The sequence below is a fragment of the Protopterus annectens genome, chromosome 6.part0 (genome assembly GCF_019279795.1).
Source record: "Protopterus annectens isolate FY-2018-M chromosome 6.part0, PAN1.0, whole genome shotgun sequence".
NCBI classification, from domain to species: Eukaryota; Metazoa; Chordata; order Ceratodontiformes; family Protopteridae; genus Protopterus; species Protopterus annectens.
Genome location: NC_056737.1, coordinates 1,932,812,766 through 1,932,836,250, shown reverse-complemented (window position 1 = coordinate 1,932,836,250; position 23,485 = coordinate 1,932,812,766). Strand labels below are relative to the sequence as shown.

The following is a 23,485-nucleotide window of genomic DNA, read 5'->3' as shown; positions in this document are numbered from 1 at the left end:
TGAGAGGTTCTAAAATTTTAACTTAACACGTTGTTAATTTAATTTATAATGACACGTGACTAACTGTGTGATTATTTAATGGTTGGCAGTGAAGCATTGTCTTTGTTTCACCTTGAAAATGCTCGGTATTCAACCGAGCGAAAGCGCTTGGGTTTATTTGGTTCGGTTTCTGAATAAAGGCTTGAATTACTAAGCCCTGCAGTTTGGTGTTCACTACGAGTGAATTTTCATACTTGGTTTCCGGGTCCTGTGGTGCCAGGCTTGATTGCTTTTGTGGTTTGATTCTTGTTTGCTGGACTTATTTGGTATTTTTTGCGTATGACATTACAGCTGAATATACTACCTGAGATTAATGGTCCGGTCATGTAATACACATTAAGATAATTTTTTGAGCCCTAATCATTGGGCTCTTTGTGATTATGGAACTGGTTTATGTTTTTTACAGCCATATGATCTGCTTTATGGGCCAGTAATCCCTCTTTTGTTCAATATCGCTCTGGTGACTTTCATAGGCTATGATTTCTAACATAAGATTTGGTCTTGTGCGGCTGAGAGCAAGAACTCAGATTTAATACCATTTCTGATCAAAGGACTAAACTCTATTTGTATCAGACAATATAAATATATATATATATATATATATATATATATATATATATATATATATATATATTGTATGGTCCTTGGCCAGTCGTTTCCTGCATTTTGTATTAAACTGTATATATTATATTTAACATTTTAGTCATTGCTATGCAGCCATGAGCAACTACTTATACTGAGTATTTATCTCGGTATTTAAGGATTAAGAACACCACTTGGGAACAAATTGTGTATTGCAATTACATAGTTTTTACAGATTTCTGTGTTCTTTTCAGGGTGCATTCTTTAAAACCTTGTTGTTTCAACATCTAGACATTGGCCTATACATTTTCTAGGGTTTGTTGATATTGTAGGAAGTCACTTTTTATTTGATTTCCTATTTATATGTCTGCCTTATACTGTTTTTGGGTACACCATGCCTTACACACAACCAACCCAACTATTAAATGCACTGCTCTATCCTACTATAATCATTATTCTGCTTGTTCTTTCCAACCTAACCTCTTACCACACTCAGCTCAGAAACCACACCCTCCCCCCGGCAGACAGACTCCACAATTAACCACACCAAACTAAATAGCATCCCTGTAGAGCAATGCATCCTCACCACACCCAACACCATGCTTATCCACACTATAAACTAACATTCAAAAAATAAACCCTTATAGCTCTCAAATGCTAAACAAAATATTACACAAATTTAGCAAACACTACTCACACTTACTCAAAACACTCACTAGTTGCGGTGACATACACCCCAACCCAGGACTTACATCACCTATCAACCCCACCCCAAACCAGCTAAATGCCCTTTATAATAGACCTAGAACATCTACCCTCTTCTTAAACATCAATTTAAGAAACACACTCAATAAAATACATGACTTTCATGCTTTGCTTACCCTATACAAACCTGAAGTCACAATATTAACAGAAACATGGCTTAAACCAGAACACCACAATGATGAAATTACTGCCCCAGGCTACAATATGAATAGAAAAGATAGACTAGGAAAAAAAGGAAGGGGGTGTAGCAATCCTCTTCCAAAATCACCTCACCATAGAGCAACTAGACTACAATAACCCAGAAATCAAAGATGTAGAACTAATCCTTGGCAAACTAGAAATAAATCCCAATAAGCACATAATTATTGCAGGTGGCTACATCCCACCAGGCAATAACACAGCTATTATGGAACACCTACTTAACTGGCTGTCCAACTCCTTTCCACATGAATCCATACTACTAGGGGACTTCAATATAGACTGGACAAAATGCTCCAGCCACAATCCCTCTGCCTTTCTAAACCTCCACAAGTTTACCCAAGCCATAATAACTCCCACAAGAAATGACAAAGCATCCAAACACCAATCAATCTTGGACTGGATCCTAGTATCTGACCCCACACAGGCTCACCTATCAGGCTGTCTCCCAGAGAGCCTAAGTGTCCATCACCCAACCTACCTAATTAGGTATAAATCGCAATGTATCAACCAACCCATCCTCAGGGAAGTTCGCAACAGAAGAAAAGTTTATAGCCACTAACTTCATCCAAGAGCTACAAAGTGTCAACTGGGCCCCCCTTAAACAACTAGCCCTAGATAAAGCCGTTGAGTATTTCAACTCAACCTTCCTAAACATCCTAAACCATCATGCACCTTCCCAAACCATTGGAATGAAAACTAACTATGCCCCATTGCTCACCAAAGACCCCAAAACTAAAATGAAAGAAAGAGACAAAGCTTGGACACAGTATCAGAGAAATAAAAACTTATATCTTAGACAAAACTATCTAGAACTCCAAAACAAAACCAAAAAAGCAAATCAAACTAGACAAAGCCAATTACTACAAAAACATGCAGGAAAAACATGCTTATAACCCCCAGAAATTTTGGGCCACATTAAATAGCATACTCCACCCAGGAAAAACCACCACCCCATCCCCAGTGCTACCTAGGAATCTTGAAGACATTCCCACACAATTCAATTCTTTACCGAAACTGTCCAAACCCTGGTCAATACCTAATACAGTACCAATAGTCCCACACCAACAAATACCCCACCCTTCTCAACACTCAACCCAACATCCCCACTTTCAACCTCCACCCGTGTCCACCAGGGTAATTTCTAAGCTCCTCAAAAAACTAAAACCAACCACACTCGCAGCCGATAAGCTTCCAGCAGACTTCCTTCAGATATCAGCTGATGCCATAGCCTACCCAGTCTCTATTCTCATAAATAGATCACTGCTGGAAAACAAAGTACCCACCTCCTGGAAAACCTCACACATCATACCACTATACAAAGGGGGAAGCTCCTTAGAGCTGACCAATTAACCAATTATCATCCAATTGCAATCCTATCACATCTGTCCAAAATATTAGAAAGAGTGGTTCACACTCAACTAATGCAACACCTCAAAGATAACAACATTCTCTCTGCTTCACAACATTAGACCATCTCACAGCACCACCACAGCCCTCCTATCATTCACAGATAAAGTTAACCACCACAGAAATAATGGTCTGTTTGTATCCTCCATATTCTTAGACTTATCAAAAGCCTTTGATATGGTTAACCAGTTCCGTATTAGAAAACCAAAGACGCATTCTTTCATCTTGGTCGAACACAAAAGATGGAAACAGCAAAAGATCGAAGCGGCTTTTAAGCAAATTCTTTCCCTGGGAAGGAATTTGCTTGGCTATTTCATTACTTTGCCATTTTTGGCACTGTAGTGCAGTCTCGGAGTTGGTATATTTAAGTAGGGGGTGTGTGGGGGCAAAACCCCTCACTTAATGTAATGTTTAAAGTGTTTTTTTTTTTTTTTTGTTGGAACAGCGATTTTTTTTCCCTAGGAAAAAAATCGCTGTTCTGACAGTTTGAAATTGTAAGCTTTCGCTTACATAGGGTCGATTAATCGCCGTCCACTTTTTTAAGCATTTGGTGATCTAATATAGACCCGGTTAACCACAGCATTCTTTTCAATTCTCTATCTAGCATAAACATAAGCCCCTCCTCTATTGCTTGGTTTAACAGCTACCTATCTGGCCGTCAACAAACGGTTCTCTGGAAAGACCAACTATCCCCCCCTATTGCCAGTTACCATAGGAGTCCCTCAAAGGTCTATATCCTCATCCTCTGTGTCAGTAGTACAATATGCAAATGACACCACCCTTATTTGCGCCACCTCCACACTACATGAACTTCAATCCTTAACCCAGAACTACTTCACCCTCGCAGAAGCATGTTTCACCAATATCAAACTTCTTCTCAGTCCCAAAAAAAACAAACTTATTATGTTTGGCCCAGGAAAATCACCACCCCTAAGTGATAGCTTCTCCATCAAATCCAAAGACAACACTCAAATCAGCTCTACCACATACACAAAACTGCTAGGTGTTGAAACTGACAACAATCTTAAATTCGACATTCACATTGCTCTAACCATCAAGAAGGTTAACAAAAAACTTGGACTCCTTTATAGGAATAAAAACTGTATGACTAATAACACCAAAGCTGCCATTGCAAGGACCCATCTCCTATCCATCCTCTTATATGCCTCTCCCATCTTAACTAATCTCCAGCAAACCATCCTAAATAAAATGGAATCTTGTTACAATAAAATTGCTAAATTTGCTACCGAGTCCCCTTATAGGTGCCATCACTGTCTGTCACTTAAGCAAGTCAACTGGTTGGAGCTACCTCATATGCTACTACTCAACCAACTGTCTACTGCTCACAAACTCTACTATTTTCCCAACCTAACCCCTGCACTACAGGAACTCATACAACCACACATCCCCACTAGAACTCTTAGATCCAGCAATCAAAACTTTATAAACGTAATTAAGCATAGAAATGATGCTTGATGAAGATTTTGCCTTTTTGCCAGCACCATTGCCAAAAAATGGAACACCATACCAAGCCATACAACCTCTACCACCTCCACTATTCAGTTTAAAAAACTCCTGAAAAAAACATTTTCAGAATAATTGGCTATGCTTATGCCATTCACCAGGCTAAGCCTTAAAAAAAAGGTAACTCCTCTGTACCCCAACTACTCTCAGACAGTCTGTTTCATGAATATGTAATACTGCCTCTTTTTAGGTCTTTTGAGTAGATGTCTTTTGATACTCTACACCTCAATGTTTGACTTTTGTATGAACTGTTAATTTAATGTATTCCATACTGTATGCATCATTTCCTTGTGTGTATGCAATGAAAGCTCTCATAACATGAAACGAATGTTCCATGTAATTTCCTGTTATTCTATGTATGTGTTGTTTGGAGCTTATCTCCCCGAGCCACCACTGAAAATGGACCTGTGTCCAGTCGGACTTTCCCGGTTAACAAATGTAAAATAAAATAAAATAAAATAAATAAATAAAAATAATATCAGTGAGGAGCAGAACTCATTTTGTCCCCATTGTTCCAAAGCATTGTCTGGTTAAGTGATTTGCTCAAGGTCACATAGTAGGCAAATAGAGGCTGTGGAAATCAGATCATAGCCTTAAGCCTCTACGCTAACTGCTAGACTTAAATAAATAAAATGACTGAATGAATAAATAAATAAGTACATTGGGTCCTCATTAACCCTTCTTTTTTTAGCCCTTGAGAGGCTCTAAGTCTGTCTGACTCTGTAGCCCATTAGTGTGTTTATTTGGGTACTGAAGCTCACTTTAACCTTGAACTGTCGATTACTCCTTATGATCAAGTGTCCACAATATTACCTTTGGCTTTGGTTCTTAACATTTATTACCTTTTCAGTTTAGACCTAATATGTTCAGCACACAGACATGGGCATTTTCTAGGGCTTTAGAACCTAAATTTTAGCCCGAGTTTCCAGTAAAGATTATAGTAGGAGTTCAAAGTGGCTTGTTTTGGTAATAAATGTTTTCATTCATTTACTTCAGATTATTGTTATGAAAAATGGTTGTAATATACAGGACACACCGACACAGTTTGCACTTCCTAATCATGAACCACAACCATTCAGTGTGTTTCTGTGTGTGTGTGTGTGTGTGTGTGTGTGTGTGTGTGTGTGTGTGTGTGTGTGTGTGTGTGTGTGTGTGTGTGTGTGTGTGTGTGTCTGTAAATGAGTGCTTAAGACCTTTCCTTAAAGATGCACCTTCAGATGTGGCCCCTGACTTTCCACTTCTCCCATGCCTGTCTCTTTCAGGCTGGGCCACCCTAATTTAAATGTCCGTGATCTTGTTTGTTCACACCTCTCACCTACCATGTTTAACTCTAATTCCCCTCATCCCTCTCCTGTGTTTTTGTTCCTTATTACACTATATACCTTTCCTGTATATCTTAAGGTTAGTGATATGAATTGCTAACAGGCATTTATTTTAGGTCATCACCACCATTCACTTTGGTATGATGTGTACTCTTTGTTCTTGTTACTGGACCCAGACATAGTGGCACCTGGATTCAACTCTAACACTTCCATCTTCTCTTTTCCATTACTGATGGAGTTTAATTTCCCTCCTCCTGTTGGCCTGTTCTGGCCCTTGCTTCAGGTTGATGACTATTGTCACCTTTATCTTTGATTAGACTATCCCTCATTGGCCCAGTGGTTCAGTCCCCTGGTTTGCTTCATTTCCAAAATACAGTAGCCATGGATTGGATCAGCATTTTTGGCATAGGGTTACCAACTTCCAAATAGGCAAAAAGTAGACCATTGCCTTGCCTACTCAGCTCCTTGCCCCAACAGTCTGTCCACCCATTTTTCCATCTGCTTTGCCCTTATCCCAGCCATTTTATGATGCAAATGGACTCACCTGCTTATTATTCCAGAAGTGGAATGTCACTTTTTTTTATAACTACCACAGACACAATTACACTCTTCTAAAGTAGTGCTTGTATAAAATCAAAAGTGTGTAACCAGAGACATTGTATGCCTCTGTATTCTGTTTGCTGCAGTTAGCAAAGTCATTTTTGCATAGTTTACAAAATCAAAAACTTCAATTCAGGTTGTAGCCTGCTATAGACCCCCCCACCATGTCCCAAGACTCCCACTCCACATTCCTAAACACACTGGAAAATATTAGGGTACAACCCAATACCCTTATACTGGGAAATTACTCATGTACCAACAAACTTGCTCAGCATTTTCTGGAATTCATTTATTCCAATGACCTGGACCAACTCATTCTTTCCCCCACCAGGGGTAGAAACATCCCTGACCTAGTCATTACTAACATGGGTGACCGTTGCTCTACCCCAGTAATCAACTCCTCCCTTTTTAGATCTGACCACAAGCTAATCACCATGGATATCCACATCCCACTCTCACCCCCCACCAAAGGAAACCACCATAAAAAAACTTCTCCAAAGCCAATTTTGGGCTTCTAAAACCAGCGGTGGCTAACTTCACAACACTCATGCAAATGGAAAATAGGCGCATGACTGCAATGCACTGTATGAGCACATATACAAGTGCATATAACGGGCCATACCAAACAGAACCAAGACGCTCTCCTTCAAAAAAAGGAAGCCAATCTGGTGGTCCCCCACCATAAACAAGCTCTACAACAGAAGGAAAAAAACTGTTGCAGAAACAGGTGAAGTCCCAGGACTGGAAAAACTACTTTGTTAGCCTCAGCAAAAAACTGAGATCCATCATTAAATCCTCTAAAGCTAGCTATAAAAACAAAATTGCTGCAGACTCTAAAGACAACCACAAGTCATTCTATAGTTATGTCAAGAATCTACATATCAATTCACAGATCTGCTCTGAGTTACAGCACAATGGCAATACATATACAGAACCAACTGATATTGGCAACATATTGGCTGACAGGTTCAGCGCGAACCTTACCCCCTTTTTACCCCCTAAAGGGCCTATCACAATACCTGAGGAATGCCAAGTCCCTATTATCATGGCTACACAGATAAAAAATGCACTGTCCAAAGCCAAGAATACCATGAGACCTGATAATATCCCTGGCTGTGTTCTACATGAATTACAAATTGAACTGGCACCACACCTAAGTACACTGATCAATCACATCCTCAGTTCAGGCTTTATTTCTACCAAATGGCACACTGCTGCAGTCATCCTATTCCACAAAGGGGGAGTGACTAGAGACCCTGGGAACTACCGCCCCATTAGCCTGACAAGTCTGATATGTAAGGCTACGAAGCGCATCATCATGGACCTTATGAATAAGGACATAGGGAATCTCCAAACTCTGGACCCCATGCAATATGGGTTTGGGAAAGGTAGATCATGCCTGCTCAATCTGATAGACTTCTTCATGTCTGTCAGCAGAGCTGTGGATGAGGGCAAGGTAGTTCACACAGCCTACCTAGATCTTGCCAAGGCCTTCAACACCATCCCTCACTTAGGAATCATAGATAGATTCACTAAACTAGGCATAAACCCATATGTAATAAGATGGGTTGCCAAGTGACTCACTGATAGAACCCACACTGTGAAAGTAGCGGACTCCAAATCTGACTACCGACCAGTTACAAGTGGTGTCCCACAGGGATCGGTCCTAGGGCCTCTCCTGTTTGGCATCTACTTCTCTGAAGTTCAAGCCAACACAAAGGGAATTTGGCTGACCAAGTTCACAGATGATTGCAAACTGGGAGCCATTACTGATTCTCCAACTGATGTAGACATTCTACAAAAAGGTCTCACTGACTCCAATTGACTGGTACCAGAACCATAGCCTTAAGCTCAATTCCTAAAAGTGCATTGTCAGTCCCTTTGGGAAAAATTCGGTGCCCATGAACTACCACATAGGCGGTAGTCCACTAAACACTGAAGGTGTGATAAGGGACCTGGAGACATAGGCTGACAGCATCCTCTCCTTTGATAACCATATTGCCACTGTAGTCAGAAAGTCCTTCTATGTGGCACATCTCATTACAAAAGGTTTCTCATCCAGGAAGAAAGAGGTCATAATCCCTCTCTACTCGTCCCTCATCAGACCTATTATAGAATTCAATGCCCCATTTGGTATGTACCTCACTATACACCTACAACAACTGGAAAGTCCACAAAAATACCTCACTAAGTGGATCTTATGCCTTAGACACATCCCCCTATATGGACAGACTCAAAAAACTCCAGCTATACTCTGTCTCTTATCACCTACTTAGAGGTGATCTCTGCTTGACCTACAAAGCCATGTCTGACCCAGAGCTGCTAGATATGCTACACCTAAAGAAATCCCAATCTCTCCGTCCCACACACTCCAGAGACCTTAACCTCATTACCACAATAAACAGAACATGCTGGAGGGACAGGTTCCTAACCCGGAGACTTCCCATACTCTGGAACAAACTTCCCATTCACATCAAGCAGAGCACTTCACTGGCCCTCATTAAGAGAAATCCAATTGGGTGGGCAATAGGAAGTTCACCCCGGGGATCACTTCAGTGGCCTTGCTTGACAGGGGCACTGGGAACTAACTTTGGGCAGCATGATGCCAGGGAATCTTCTTGGGCTAGGCTTACATAGGCTCCAGGGCCGTTAGCCTAGTACACACCTATGAACCCATGAACCTATAAAATGTATATGAGGCAATCCTATTTTGAGTTCCCCTACCCCCTCTTTCTCTTTCTCTTTCTCTTTCTTTCTTAGTAGTACAGCCCTAATGTGATTAATGTTTAGAATACGAAAATGCAAATGAAATTCACCTGTAAAATTCGTGTGAAGAAGCCCTGGATAAGGATAAAAGTGCTTACTAAATGAAAATATTAATATGATTTGGTTTAAAAAAGTAAAAAAGATTCCATTGATCAGGTTATCCCATATGGTACCCACAATGGCTGAATTATATACAAAATAATGTAAATGGCTGCATTGAGGCTGCCATATCTACGTACCTGAAGTAAGCCCAGATCTAACACCCAAATCAACTCCCACTGGTGAAATCTTTTCCATAATAGGGTATATAACAAAAGAAAAAAGTCATAGCCAACATCATAAAGAGCAACTTTCATAGAGACAAGAGCTCTCTGATTCAGCTAAACAAGAAACTAAGAGGTCTAATAAAGTCCAACAAGGCCAATTACAAGGTTAGTATAGCCTACCAGGTTAAGGACAATCATAAGGTCTTCTTCAGCTATGTCAGGAGCCTTAAAGGTAGTACTCAGCATTGTTCAGAAATGCTGGTAAATCACAACCTTCACTGATAACGGTGACATAGCGGATCTACTAGTTGATAAATTTAGTTCTAACTTCACCACCCACTCCCCCCCAACTACCCCCTGTGAAATCCCTTCTAGCATATCCCCCAGAAGACTGGTCACCAGAGAAGTACTCCATGGCTCCATGTTGGGCCAATTCCTGTTTGTCAACTATTTCTTGCAAGTTAAGGCTAATGTCAAATATCAATATCTCTGTCTCACCAAGTTTGCAGATGTCTGTAAATTGTGAGCTTTCATAGAGCCCACCTTGACAGCAACATCCTGCAAGACAGTCTAACACAAGTAAATGATTGGTGTGAAGCCATGGACTAAAACTCAATGTGAAGAAAAGCATTATAGTTCCCTTTCAGAAATCATCAACCCAAGCTAATTACCCCAGCGATGAAACACCCCAAAGAGTTCATCTGATACTTAGGGATCTGGGAACATATGTAGACAGTAATCTAGCCTTTGACCAACACATAGCCTAGACAGTAAGAAAATTAATCTATGTCTAGCAAGGGTATGGTATCCAGGTCCAAGGAAGTTATAGTAGCACTCTACTCATCTCTTATCAGTCACATCATTGAGTACAATGCCCCCTTTGGCAGGTACCTAACCAGGCACCTGCAACAGCTGGAACACAACCTAAGGTTCTTCACTAAGAGAATCCAGAACATGAATACACTGTCCTACACAGATCACCTCAAGGCCATATCTCTAGTACCTCAACAAAATAAACAGCATCAAAAACACTAGATCCAAGGACCAGAACTTTGCATGCTGGACAGACCGATATGTGTCTCAAAGGATCCCAGCACAATGGAATAAGCTCCCCATCCACATGAAGCAGACTTCATCCCTGACCCTGTTCAAATGAAATTGGGAGTACATGTAACTTTAGTTTGACCTCCTATCAGAGAAAAGGTGTCCTGGATGCAGTGGTATTCAAGACATGCTCCTCCTCCCTGTCAAGCCATGTACATTTACCTTCATGAGGCATGTGTGTGGAAACATTCAAGCCCACAGAGAAAAGCACTGCATGTCTTCATGTCTATGATTATGCATGTAGCCACATAGGGGGAAGGGGGTAGGATCTTATGCACCAAAATCCCTAATGGCCAATAACCAGAGATCAGACTAAAACCCTGTACCTTATACCTATGAGGTAAAGACCTCATGGAATTAAAAAGACTCAAAACAAAAATACTTTAATTTAGAAATAAAATAAGAATTTAATTAAAAATGTTTAGTCAGTCAAGTTTTAAAAGTTTACTAAACTGCAGTGCATATGATTTTAATGCTGGCACAGAAAATTCAAGAAAATTATTTGTTTCATTTGGGTACCAAGTATGATCACAAAACAGAGACTAATGAGTTTGCAGACACTGTTTTAGGACTACAAAATTGCTAAAAGCAGATTCTCTTATTTATGTCAAACAGTTTTAAAAGATCTTCAATTTCATTTTTGAGGGCTTTGGAGGTGTCAAGACATCAGCTATGTAGCTAGGGTGGGGCAAAGGCAGTTACTTCTAGTGCATGGAGTTAGGGGACATGATCAGCAGATGCCAATGAGGTGACAGAGCAGTACTGATATTAAGAAATGAATGCTGATACTGTGTTTGCTGTCAAGGCTGAAGTGCTTCATGTGTGACATTATAAGTGCAGCAAGATACCTCAGTTTGTGAAAATCCCTATAGGGTCCAAGTGTCTGCCTGTGTGACTTTTGATAGCTAATTAGGTACATTATCCGAGTTCTCCTATTGGTACATTTTTTTCTAGAAGCAGTACAGTATGCTTATAATATATTAATAGTAACAGGTTTATAATATATCAACAGGTTCATTATACTAAGTCCTCTGACTGAAACAATACTGATCATGAACATTCTTGTTTGATTCTAAAAAGGAATATTAAAATGACTTCAAATGCATGCTCTGTGTTTCTTTTAAGTTAGGCTCTTATGTGTTATCAGTAAAATAACTTTATCGTAACACAGAAATCATTTATTTTTATTTTAAATGCGTCATTGCCTTCTTTCACTAATAATTCTGTTTTGTGATGGCAAAATTGTGCTCGACCAGTTTATAAATATATAATGCTATGTGTAATGAACCAATTTCAGTGTAAGGTACTTTCCAAACTCATACTGTGAGACAAGGACTTTTTTATCACTTGCTTTCCCAAATCTTACTCTATGAGGAGCTGAACCACTGCCTCTGATGAAGAGTTTCTCTCTGTGATCCAAATGTTTTGAGTTTAACAAGTGGCCTTGGATTTGGACAGCTAATGATGAAGGGGGGACGGGTAGCCAACAGTTGGCTTACTTTTTTTCCACTGGAACTGAGTGAATTCCTGACCACAGGAGCATCTCTTTGCTGAAGACAGGGGCTAGTCCTGGGTTTAAGGTAGAGAGTGGAGGTAGGATCTATGATATGACACAGGTATGGAGTGAGTTCAGCATGGGGAGGCCCACACCAAACCAAACAATACCCACAGTGTACAACGCACACTGACTGTGAAAGTGAAGCCTGGAAATGAACAAATCACAAAAAGGAAAATCCTGGGCCAGTTCCACAATGATGGTCATTGTGCACCCCCTTTCCTCTAAATCTGACTAAAAAGACGTGTGAATGGAAGGTGGCCCCTCCTCAAAAAAGGGAAAGGAGATACCTTCATGGGCTGATGTGATGCATTAAAACAGAATATTAATTTAGGGAGGTGACTAAGAATGGATTAACATGGGGTGAGTGTGGCGATCTTGCCACAAAGAAAAACAAATGATAAGAAATATCATCTTGGGCAGAGGGAGAATTTATCTACCCTGATCAGCAGAAAGCTCCATACTCACATATGCAGCACATTCCTTCCTTCCTTTCTTGGGTCCTCTTCGACCATTGTATTTAAGGTCACCCAAGGCTATATATTCCAGTCTGCACCATGTGTATTTATGGCCATGTCAGGAGAAACCAGCACACACCCAATGTGGTAGTTGAAGTCTTGGTAAGTGAAATCTCATTATACCCTTCAGCTAGACCCTGGGTACTAGGATGCATTTTTAAGCTGAGGATGCTTATATCATGGGCTAGTGCCTTGCCCCCATACCACTAGAAATGTGAAAATGTTGTATTTTTAATGTAAATGTGGATGCTTTTAATTTGCTTTCCTGATTTTCTAGGATACGTGCATTTAAATGGCTTGATATTACTGGATATAGAATTAATAGATGTTCTTTGCAATCTCACTTCCCAATGTCCCACAGCCCATTTTGCTGACCATTTGAATGCTATGGCAGTGTGTTAAAATAAACAAATTTACAATCCCCAGCACCCAAAATATGTAGGCTCTCTGACTCCATACCCAAGTTTCTAAGTATAATGCCTGTAGGGCTGCACAAACCTGGAGAAAAAAGAGAAGACTATTATTCTTTCTTTTTTCTGAGAGGGCGCAGCCAGAGTATTTTTAGAGATCAGGGTGGGGAGAGTCCTACAGGGAGGGAAGGTGGAATACAGAAGTAGAGAACTACCTCGCAAAGTGAAACAATAAAGCCTCGGAGGGAATTAATGCATCAAAACACTTTTATTGAAGTATAAAAAACACCATTAAAGTAGTTAAAAATCCGTTTTCGTTTCAACAACTTCATCAGATGTGGGCTGAAGCATAACTCATCATATTAAATACTCAAAAATAAATGACATCATAAGTTAATTATCCAATGAAGATCCATTAAAATTCAGTCAAATGTTTTCCATCAGTCCTTTTGCATCACAGGATTGAACCTGACACAACCCATGCCCTCCCGCATTACTGTTCATGGTTAGCTCTTTAAAAAAATCCATGCTTTATAAACATCATTTCTGTGGTTGCTTGTCCTTTCCCGAGCTGGGAGAAGACCAAGGGCTTAAAGATGGGAAAATCATTGAGTTTCTGAATAAGGGGTAGCACCCATGAAAGAATCTGTTCTCCTATTGTATGTATTGCCAAACACCACTAGAAGCTACATAGCATTGTGGAAGAGACATTTCTGGGTTTGTTCACCACTCGTCTGCATTGGACGTTCCACACTCTGAGTTGTGTCAGGTTCGATCCTGTAATACAAAAGGACTGATGGAAAACATTTGACTGAATTTTAATGGATCTTCATTGGATAATTAACTTATGATGTAATTTATTTTTGAATATTTAGCATGATGAGTTATGCTTCAGCCCACATCTGATGAAGTTGTTAAAACGAAAACAGATTTTTAACTACGTTAATGGTGTTTTTTATACTTCAATAAAAGGGTTTTGCTACATTAATTCCCTCCGAGGCTTTATTGTTTCACTTTGCGAGGTAGTTCTCTGCTTCCTTGTTTGGATTTAATCACCTCATTTTTTGCCTTACTTTGGTTTACTGGAATACAGAAGTGCTAAAACTAATTTGTGCTCTTGTTTTAGTTATATTGCAATGGTCCAATATATAGGGTAGGAAACTGCCTGATGGTAAAATGGAGTTGGGAAGTTGCTCGGTATTTAAAAGTACCCCCAAGTTAAACTTTAGTTTTTAAGTATTTGCAGGTATTTGCCATGTGATGTTTCAAGCCTCCATATAGTGAGTATTATATTAAAAAATATTAATGGGACTAGGCTAAAAACTAAAAGGATTGTAAGCAACTTCTGGAAGTGGTATGACTGAGATAAGTTTGTATTTTAAATTGTATCATATCAAAGCAAGGAATTTGAATAATCAGATTCTGAAAAAAATCATATATGATCATTGTATAAAACGCTCTGTAATTTAGAACATGTTTATTGTATACCCATAATACCTCACCCATCTACAGGTTGCAAAGCACAATACAATCAAATTATGCAAATTAATGATGCAATTTTCTGCCTTCTTGTAGAGAGCTGTGACCCCTTCAGCCTCCAATCAACTTTGAGGTCACTGCATTTCAGGGAATGGCACAATACTCTTTAGCAACCCTTTCAAGAAGCATGGACAGATTGGTACAATGAAACATTAACTTGTGTAGATATTACACAATTGTATTTTCAGTGCTTTCAAGGTTAAACTGCAGTGCAAACACACACACACACACACACACACACACACACACACACACACACACACACACACACACACACACACACACACATGCGCTCGTGCATGCACGCACACAAACTTCTGTATTTCAAGTGCATTCATTTTTAAAGCTGTCATCTCCCAGTTTTGGAATTCACTTACACAAGTCATACATTTTTGTACTAACCTGCACCTTGGGACTAAGAGCTAAGACAGCAAGAGGGAAAAGAAGGACTGTCAGAAAACAGCAGAGAGGTCTGTTGAGACAGAAGCGAAGTTTCTTAAGGAGATCAGATAGAAAAAAGAAAAGAAAAAAACAACAGTGACCTAAAAAGTTAGTCACTGCAAGGAAGGAAGAATGGACGCTGAAAGTGAGGAATTGTATTAAGCCAATATAGGGGAGAAAAAGAAATGACACTGTGGTGAGGAAGTAAGGTAGAAAATGTAGATAAGAGAAAGAATAAAAAAGAAGGGAAGGAAGAAAGAAAGGACAGAAAAATAAATAGGTAGATAAAAGATAGGTAGATAGATAGATAGATAGATAGATAGATAGATAGATAGATAGATAGATAGATAGGTAGACAGATAGATAGATAGATAGATAGATAGATAGATAGATAGATAGATAGATAGATAGACTCACAGACAGTCATGAAGTGAATAGAAGCATTGTTGAGGACAAGGTCAGCATAGGCCAAGGATAATATTGATATGAATGCTGCAGAGCATACATCTGTGTGCTGGTAACTTAACCAGCTTATTATACCTGTAGTATTTAAAATATTTCCACTAGTGTGGATCTAAGAAGTTTCAAAAACTTGCCATTCCTAAGCCTAGGCAGTAGATACTAGTAATGCATATCTATGTCTTAACAGCATTGAATTAATAATAAAGGATATTGGTCCTGTTTTTCACGCAGATCCATGTTCTTCATATTTTCAATAAGTTTGTGGAGTCCAAGTATCCATGAATGTGCCTCCTCTGGAGTGCTTGCCACAAGATCAAGATTCCCTTGCCGTCCTCGAAAGACAATTGTGAAACATCGACTAGAAGGGAACTCATCAGCAAGGCTCTGTAATATCTCAGACTGGTGCCCTTCTCTTATAGCCTCCACATCACTGATAGAAACTGTATAAACAGAGGGACATAGTTATACATTCAGCAGACGCCAGTGCAACATAGTCAAAAAAAAGAAATTAACAATTCATGATATCGCATGGAATTTTACTTTCACATTTTTACTGAGTCTGTGGATCTCCATTTTTCATTTCCAGTTTTATTTACTTGGTTAATATCATTGTCATTAATTTATCAGGCACACATACAGTTACACAGTCTCTGCTTTTTCAGCATTATCTTTTTGTTTTTCTTATGGACTTTCCTATTTCCATGTGGATGTAAACTTGCATGTCTGAAAGATTAAGATAATTTTAGAAATCTCTGTTGGCATAATACAATGCATCTTATTCCTTATTTAAAATTTGTATTCAGTAACATATTTTCATACTAATACAGACTAACTTCTGAAGCCAGTAAACAATATTTATTATAAAGTCAACAAAACATCAAATTAATTACTTCCATAAGACTGGCAATATACATATTAGCAATCCTGGTAAATATATCTGATCTGAACATACGCTGCCTAAAATAAAGTTTAAACAAAATTTCCAGAGGCTGATCGGAGGTTTGCTGATCAATCTATAATTTTATAATGTATCTTTGGCACCATCTAGGGAATCCAAAAAAAAAAAAAACAGTAACAAGACATGAAGGTGAAAAAAAAATAGTATAAGGCATTGACTGTTGAATCTGCCCCATGATAATATGTAACTAAGTTTTGCCCATGAATTGATTCCACAATATCGCATTCTGTACATATTACCCTACCCTTCATCCAGTGATATCTGGATAAAGTTTAAACTTGTCAATTTCAACTACAGGACTCATCACAGGAGGTTAGAAAGGATTGGGAAGACAGATTGGATAAGCAATTCACAAAGAAACAATGGGAGGTCATATGTATGGCTCCCAAATATGCTACAAAGTCTAGAAGATTTAGAATCTTTGCTTGGTAGTATTTGCATAGGTATTTTTATACCCTAAGAAGACTCCAAAGTATTTATCCTCAGGTAGATAGCAAATGTTGGAGGTAGGATGGGAAAGAAAGAGGTAAATGTGAACATATGTTTTGGGATTGTAATGAGTTGGCAGACTAAATATTCTCTGCAGACTACTCTACCAGAAATACTGGGTGAGTAAATTGCTATAACTAAGGAAATGATTTTTTTGAAGTATGATACAGAATCAGAATTGCCTAGACATAGTAAGGTCTTGCTGAGTTTAATTATGGTGCCTGCCAAAAAAGCAATTACTGGAAAATGAAAAAAAAAGTCTAAACCAACCGTATTAGAAATAGTGAATATAGTAACAGAGAGAAAAGAACTGGAAGTGGGATCCTTACAAAATAGTAGGAGCAAGTTACATAGAAAAATAGGAATTGTGGAACAATACAAACAGAATAGTGTTTTGGAGGAGGAATGGGGTTTAAGGGAAGGCAGGAATTGAAAGAGCAATGTAATGTTTGACTGACAATGACTGTACAGATTGTAGCAGATGCATAATGTTTGCAACTGCAAACAATATTATTTATTTATTTATTGACTGATTGACATTTGCTAACCAGGAAAGTCCAGTGGGTCAAAGATCCATTTTCAGTGGAGGCCCAGGGAGAAAAGCTCCAAAAAGTGACATAAAAATAAAGATACAAAGCAAATTTTTAACAAAAATGGCTCCACAAAAATGACATAAGAAATAAACATACAAAGCAAATTTTAAAACAAAAAACACATTGTCAGTTAATTAGTACAGCATCATAAAGATGGAAGATGTTTACATGCATAATAGTGTATTGGTCACCTAATAATATAGATGCTATAAATGGTACACATGTAATAGTGTATAGGTCACCTAATAATACAGAAGCTATATATGGTGCATACATTTTAATGAGAGCATGGCAGAGTGTACCACTATTACTAGCTGACTTAGAAGTAGAAATTGAGTAGAAGGAAGTATAATAAGGAAAGGTGTAATATTTACTTGGAGGTAGAGAGTTGATGATATGAATGGAAGAAATAGGTAGTTCGGGGGTAGACATATGGAAGTAGGAAGATGGAGATATAACAGATAAGGTTTGATGACAGAGTTATGTTAGTAGGGGGATGGAGGTATAGAAGTTACGAAAGATGTAAGTTTATTTACATTGGTCTATTGTTTTGGGTGCAGGGACAGATGTGATTGTTGAGAAAGTATTTCTTTAGAGATATTTTGAATGCATTTAATGAGTCCAGGAGGGTGATTTCAAGGGGTAGGGCATTCCACATCCTAGATATTGTGTAGTAGTAGAGGCTATGTTCAACTTTTTTAGTAGGTTTCACAATGGTTTCAAGTTGTTTATTGGTAGATGATAGATTTTGGGTGGGGAGTAGGGTTGTAGGATATGCTGAAGGGTAGAACAGCTATCAGGTATGTAAATCAGTTTATGAGCTAGAGTTAGTCGGGTGGAATCTAAGTATTGTTGGAATTCTAGCCAGTTGAGTTCCTTAAGGGCTTGACAGTATTTAGATTGATATGGTATACCAGTTGCAAATTTGGCTATTTTGTGGTAGTATGACTGGAGTTTTTTTTTGAGAGCTTGGTGAAGGTTGGTGAAGATGGGGGCACCATACAGGAGGGATGGGAGTAACAGGCTATTTGCAAGTGCCTTTTTAGTGGGTTTATCCATATACAGTTTGTGTCTATATAATCTGCAAGTTTAATGTGTGTTTTTTAATGCACCAATGCACCAATTTTTAATGCATAGTCTGCCGTCTATGGTAATCCCCAGTAATTTAGCATAAGTTACTATTTCTATTTTTGTCTTGTTCTTGGAGTATATGGTGAAATCCTGTGAGATTGGCTTGGTTGAGAATAGCATAAGTTTAGTTTTTTTGCATTGGGTAGAAGTTGTGCTTCTGTTAAAACAGGTTTCAATTGACATAAAGGCATTTTGTGATAAGTTTAGTAGATTGTGGATATTATTAGAGAATGATGGTGGAGTCGTCTGCTTACTAGATAAGTGTGCTTTGTAGAGAGGCAGTATGTAGTTTATTTATGAAAATATTGAAGAGCAGAGGTCCTAAAGTGGACCCTTGGGGGACTCCTGTTTTATTGACTAGGCATTCAGATATGCTACCTTGCTATCTAACAATTTCCTGCCTGTTTGCTAAGTAGCTTGAGAACCATTTAAGCGTAGATTGACAGCATCCAATGGTTACTTGGTGCAGAAGTAACTTAGGACGAGACACTGTGTCAAAAGCCTTTGATAGGTCTAACAGAAGTACTGAAGTTATTTAGCCAGAATTGAGGGCTTTATTCACTATGTCTGTGAAGGAAAGAAGGGCAGTGGTAGTACTATGTGCTGGATGGAAGCTGTGTTGAGTTGGTGTAAGGAGGTTGTTATCAGTAAGATATTTCATAAGTTGAATGTGAATACATTTCTCTAAAATTTTAGATAGAGGGGAGAGAATAGATATGGGTCAGTAGTTAGAGAGTTTGTTGATATTGCTTCCCTTACGCACTGAAGTAATGATGGATTTTTTTCCATAGTTTGGGAAAGGTGGATTCTGTGATCGATCTACTGATGAGGATACTAACAGGGTATGATAGTGCATCAGCAGCAAGTTGTACATCTTCTGAGGGAAGGTTGTCACCAGATAGGGAGCAGGGTTTTAGCTTTCTGAGAAGTTTGTGCACAAGAGAGTTCAGAACAGTATTGAGGGTGAAAGAATTGGTTGTAGGTGTGTTAGAGCTATATGTAATGGGTCTAGGTTATCAGAAGTATTGGCGTGAGTGTTAGGTGGTGACTGATCTATAAGGCTGAGTATACTACTAATGAAATAGGAGTTGAAGAGATGGGTTATCTCATCTGGATTATTGTCTGGGGCTGGGGAAGGGTTTTGTGGGGTTCCAGGATTAAGGAATGAGGAGACAGATTTCCAGAATTTCTTGGGTTGTTTGATTGGTTGAGTAATTTCTGAGAGAAGTAATTTTTTTATTTCATCAGCAATTACTTACTTTTTTAGCTGAATTTTGTAGTTGTCTGTATTTGATTTGGGCGGCTACATTTTTGGTTTTGTGCTATTCTTCCCAGGTGTGGTCGATACAGACTAGTAGAAGTTTGGTGGCTTTAAATAACCAGGGTGCATGGTTTTGCTTAGTTCTCTTGGTTCGGATGGGAGCTAGACTGTTAAGGGTATCTAGGAAAACTCTGTTAATGTGGTGTACAGCTTCTTCCAGAGGTAGTGTTTTTAGAGGGGTCCAGTTGATAGATTTTAGCATATTATTGAAATTATGTTGATTGAAATTAGCTAGATTTCTAGATATTTTGTAGCTGTGGGCCTTTTTGTCATGGTTTTGGGTTCTATAGATGTATACTGGTGAGTGATCACTATGGATGGTGGGCAGGGTACCAGTATCTTTGTATTTTTGAGGGTCTGTGACTAGAATCCAATCTAAGGTTGAGCTCTGTTGGTCGTTTTGTATTTGTGTGTAGGGCTGGTACTAAGCTGGGTGTACCATTGTAGACTGATACTATGTATGGGGGAATCAGAGACCAGGTCATTTCAGTTAATGTTGGTATCACCAAGTATGATGGTTTCATTGGTTAGAGTTTAGGTAGTCCAGTCAAGAAGGTCTTCTAATATATGGATGTTTTGTTCTGGTGGGATGTACAGAACTGCAATTATTAGTTGTTTGAAGATGTTCATTTGTAGGTATGCTATGAGAAGTTCTGTGCTCTGGAGGGATGTAATACATTTGGAGATAGAGGTAATTGTTAAATAGTTATGATAGATTATCACTATGCCTCTGCCTTTCTTATGACTTCTATTGGCTCTTAGAATATTATAACCTAGAGGAATGATTTCAGTATCTAGAATGTGGGGGTTTGAGCCAGGTCTCTGTTATGGCTGCTATATCAGGAGAATATTATGAGAGCTACTAGTGAAATTCTGTAATTTTGTTCCAGATGCTGCGTATGTTTAGTGTGATAAGTATATGGTTTGTTTTCATTTATATAAATGCATGATAGCGCATGTCATAAGTGATAATTCAATAAAGATGTTTCTTGTTTAAAAAAAAAAAACTTGTCAGCTTGAATTCATTGACAGTGATTTGACCTTGGAGCGTTTCACACAGAGAAATCATTACCTGTGCACTTTCTATTTGCATGCCAGCAGCGATTCAGTGACTATAGTGTTTTCTTTTTCCCCTTGGTTGTACAAGTGCAAAATTAGCATATTTAAGTAAGGTAGGCTCTGCATAGGGTGTGCATGTGGTGGTCTTGTCCCTTCAGAAAATGCTTTTTCTCAGTGAACTTCAGTTTTCTCCATTTTTTTCAAGGGGAAAATAAGGGAAGCCTGTACACCACCTGCTTTAACTTTAATCTCTAGAATTTCACTAAATACTAGCTTTGGTCCATAGATTGAATATGTCTTACTTTCAATTAAAATCTCTCAAGAACCATATATCAAGCAGGCTGTGAATGTGTGCAGATATATATGTTTATACCCACTACCCACACACTCTCATACACACACACACACACACACACGCACGCACACACACACACACACACACACACACATATGTATATATATATATATATATATATATATATATATATACATATATATATATATATATATATATATGTATATACAAGGATCGTAACTTTTGAACATTTGTAAAAATAACAAGTCGCACATATCTAAAATACTTTGAAACTCCCAAATAGCAAAGTGACATAGCAAAAACTGTGCTTGTACTGACTATGTAAATTAGAAAAGTGGTTATGTGTCCTCTTCCTTACATAGGAATAATGCCATACTATTTCAAATCTGTACCACTGTACTCTCGTTATTAAATCTTTCTCAGTACTGTAAAACCATGGAGCTGGTACATGTAAGCAAAATCCCATATATAGGAAGTGCAAGGGGGCCTGGCCATGCAAAAATTACTGACTTTAGTTCTGGCTGTCTGCATTGTTACCTACTGCTTAGTATCTTCACTGACTGTTTTTCACAGATTCATAGGTTCATGGAGTTTACAAGGCATAAGGCAGTGTCAGTCCATGGATTAATACCCATCCTCATAAGGCATGTCCTGCCTCCAGTAGGGCAAGACAAGTCCTTCCCAGGCTGAATTTATGGGTACCAATCCAGTTGTGAAGATATGACTTACAGGAAGTAAGGGTTTACCTTTGTTTGATATGTAATGGAAGATGATGCCAGAGATGGGGGAAGCTTTGAGGAATAAATCTGACCCTCCAGCATGTTTGTTGATGGAGATTCAACCCTTTAGTTTGAGTGCTTGCAGAGACATTTGTTTTGTTGAAGGGTGGGAGACCAAGGAGAGTTGGTTCCCTAATACCAACAAATGATAAACATAAATCACCATACAGGAGTCTGTAAGAGAAAGAGAAAGATTGTAAGGGTAGGCCTTTAAGCCTGTCTTGGTAGCCGAGGATCTTTAGTCCTGTGATTTTATAGGAACTTCTGTTGTACTCTGTTAAAAGGCTGTTTTGTTGGTACATTATGATCAATAGCAGTCACAAACACACAAAAATGTGTGTGTCTTTATATGTACATATATATATATATATATATATATATATATATATGTGTGTGTGTGTGTGTGTGTGTGTGTGTGTGTGTGTATATATATATATATATATATATATATATATATATATATATATATATATATATATATATATATATATATATATATATATATATATATATATATATATATATATATATATATATATATATATATATATATATATATATATACATATATATCCACAACAAAAAGCAAGGGACAACAGGAGGGTACTGCACTAAAACAAAATCCCAAAACACAGAAAACGCCAACACGTATTCCACAGCCAGGGCAGGTAGCGTATTAAATGTTGTTAATCTCTCAAATGAAACTCCATATAAAAGAATGAAACATTTATTTAACTGAAAAAAGCCAAAAAACAAATTAAAACAAAATAAAAACTGTCCAGGTGGAGCAGTAAACTGGATAAGCGCTTTCGGATCCAACAACGATCCTTCCTCAGATCCTTCTAGCCACCATGTTCTTTCACTTTTTATTTCTACTCTCTTCCAATGAGTGGGTTTTCTCATGACCAACTTCTGTGAGCTGGTCCAATCACATATGTCTTTTTAGCCTCCGCCCTTTTAGTGCTGGCTTCACTGGAAAAGCTGTATTTAATCCTGGTGCTCTGTGAGCCATTAATTTCCCAATCCAATTCATCTCTTTTTGTTCTAAAATATTGTTCATATCTCCTCCTCTCTCTGAAGAACGTAATATCTGTAAAACCCTAAAATTAAAACTGTGTCCAGCATTGTCACTTATATGTTTTTCTAAGGGATTTTTATAGTCTTTCAATCTTATATCACCAACATGTTTTGAAAGTCTCTCTTTTAGCTGTCTTACTGTTTTTCCAACATAAAAATGTTCCCATAGCGAACATGTAGCTAAATATACACTATTCTTTGTGGTGCAGTCCACATAAAAATGGCTCACATATTCTATTCCAGTAACTGGATGTACGAAGC

General features: G+C 38.4%; 1 protein-coding gene across 2 annotated transcripts in view; it reads right to left on the bottom strand.

The window, feature by feature from the left end:
- Positions 1-23,485, bottom strand: part of PLCD4 (phospholipase C delta 4) — a 946,362-nt gene that overhangs the window by 571,900 nt on the left and 350,977 nt on the right. For both annotated transcript variants that reach the window (XM_044075239.1, XM_044075240.1), the window contains one exon: positions 15,713-15,941. In XM_044075239.1, the coding sequence (XP_043931174.1) occupies positions 15,713-15,941 (229 nt within the window). The remainder of the gene's footprint in view (positions 1-15,712; positions 15,942-23,485) is intronic.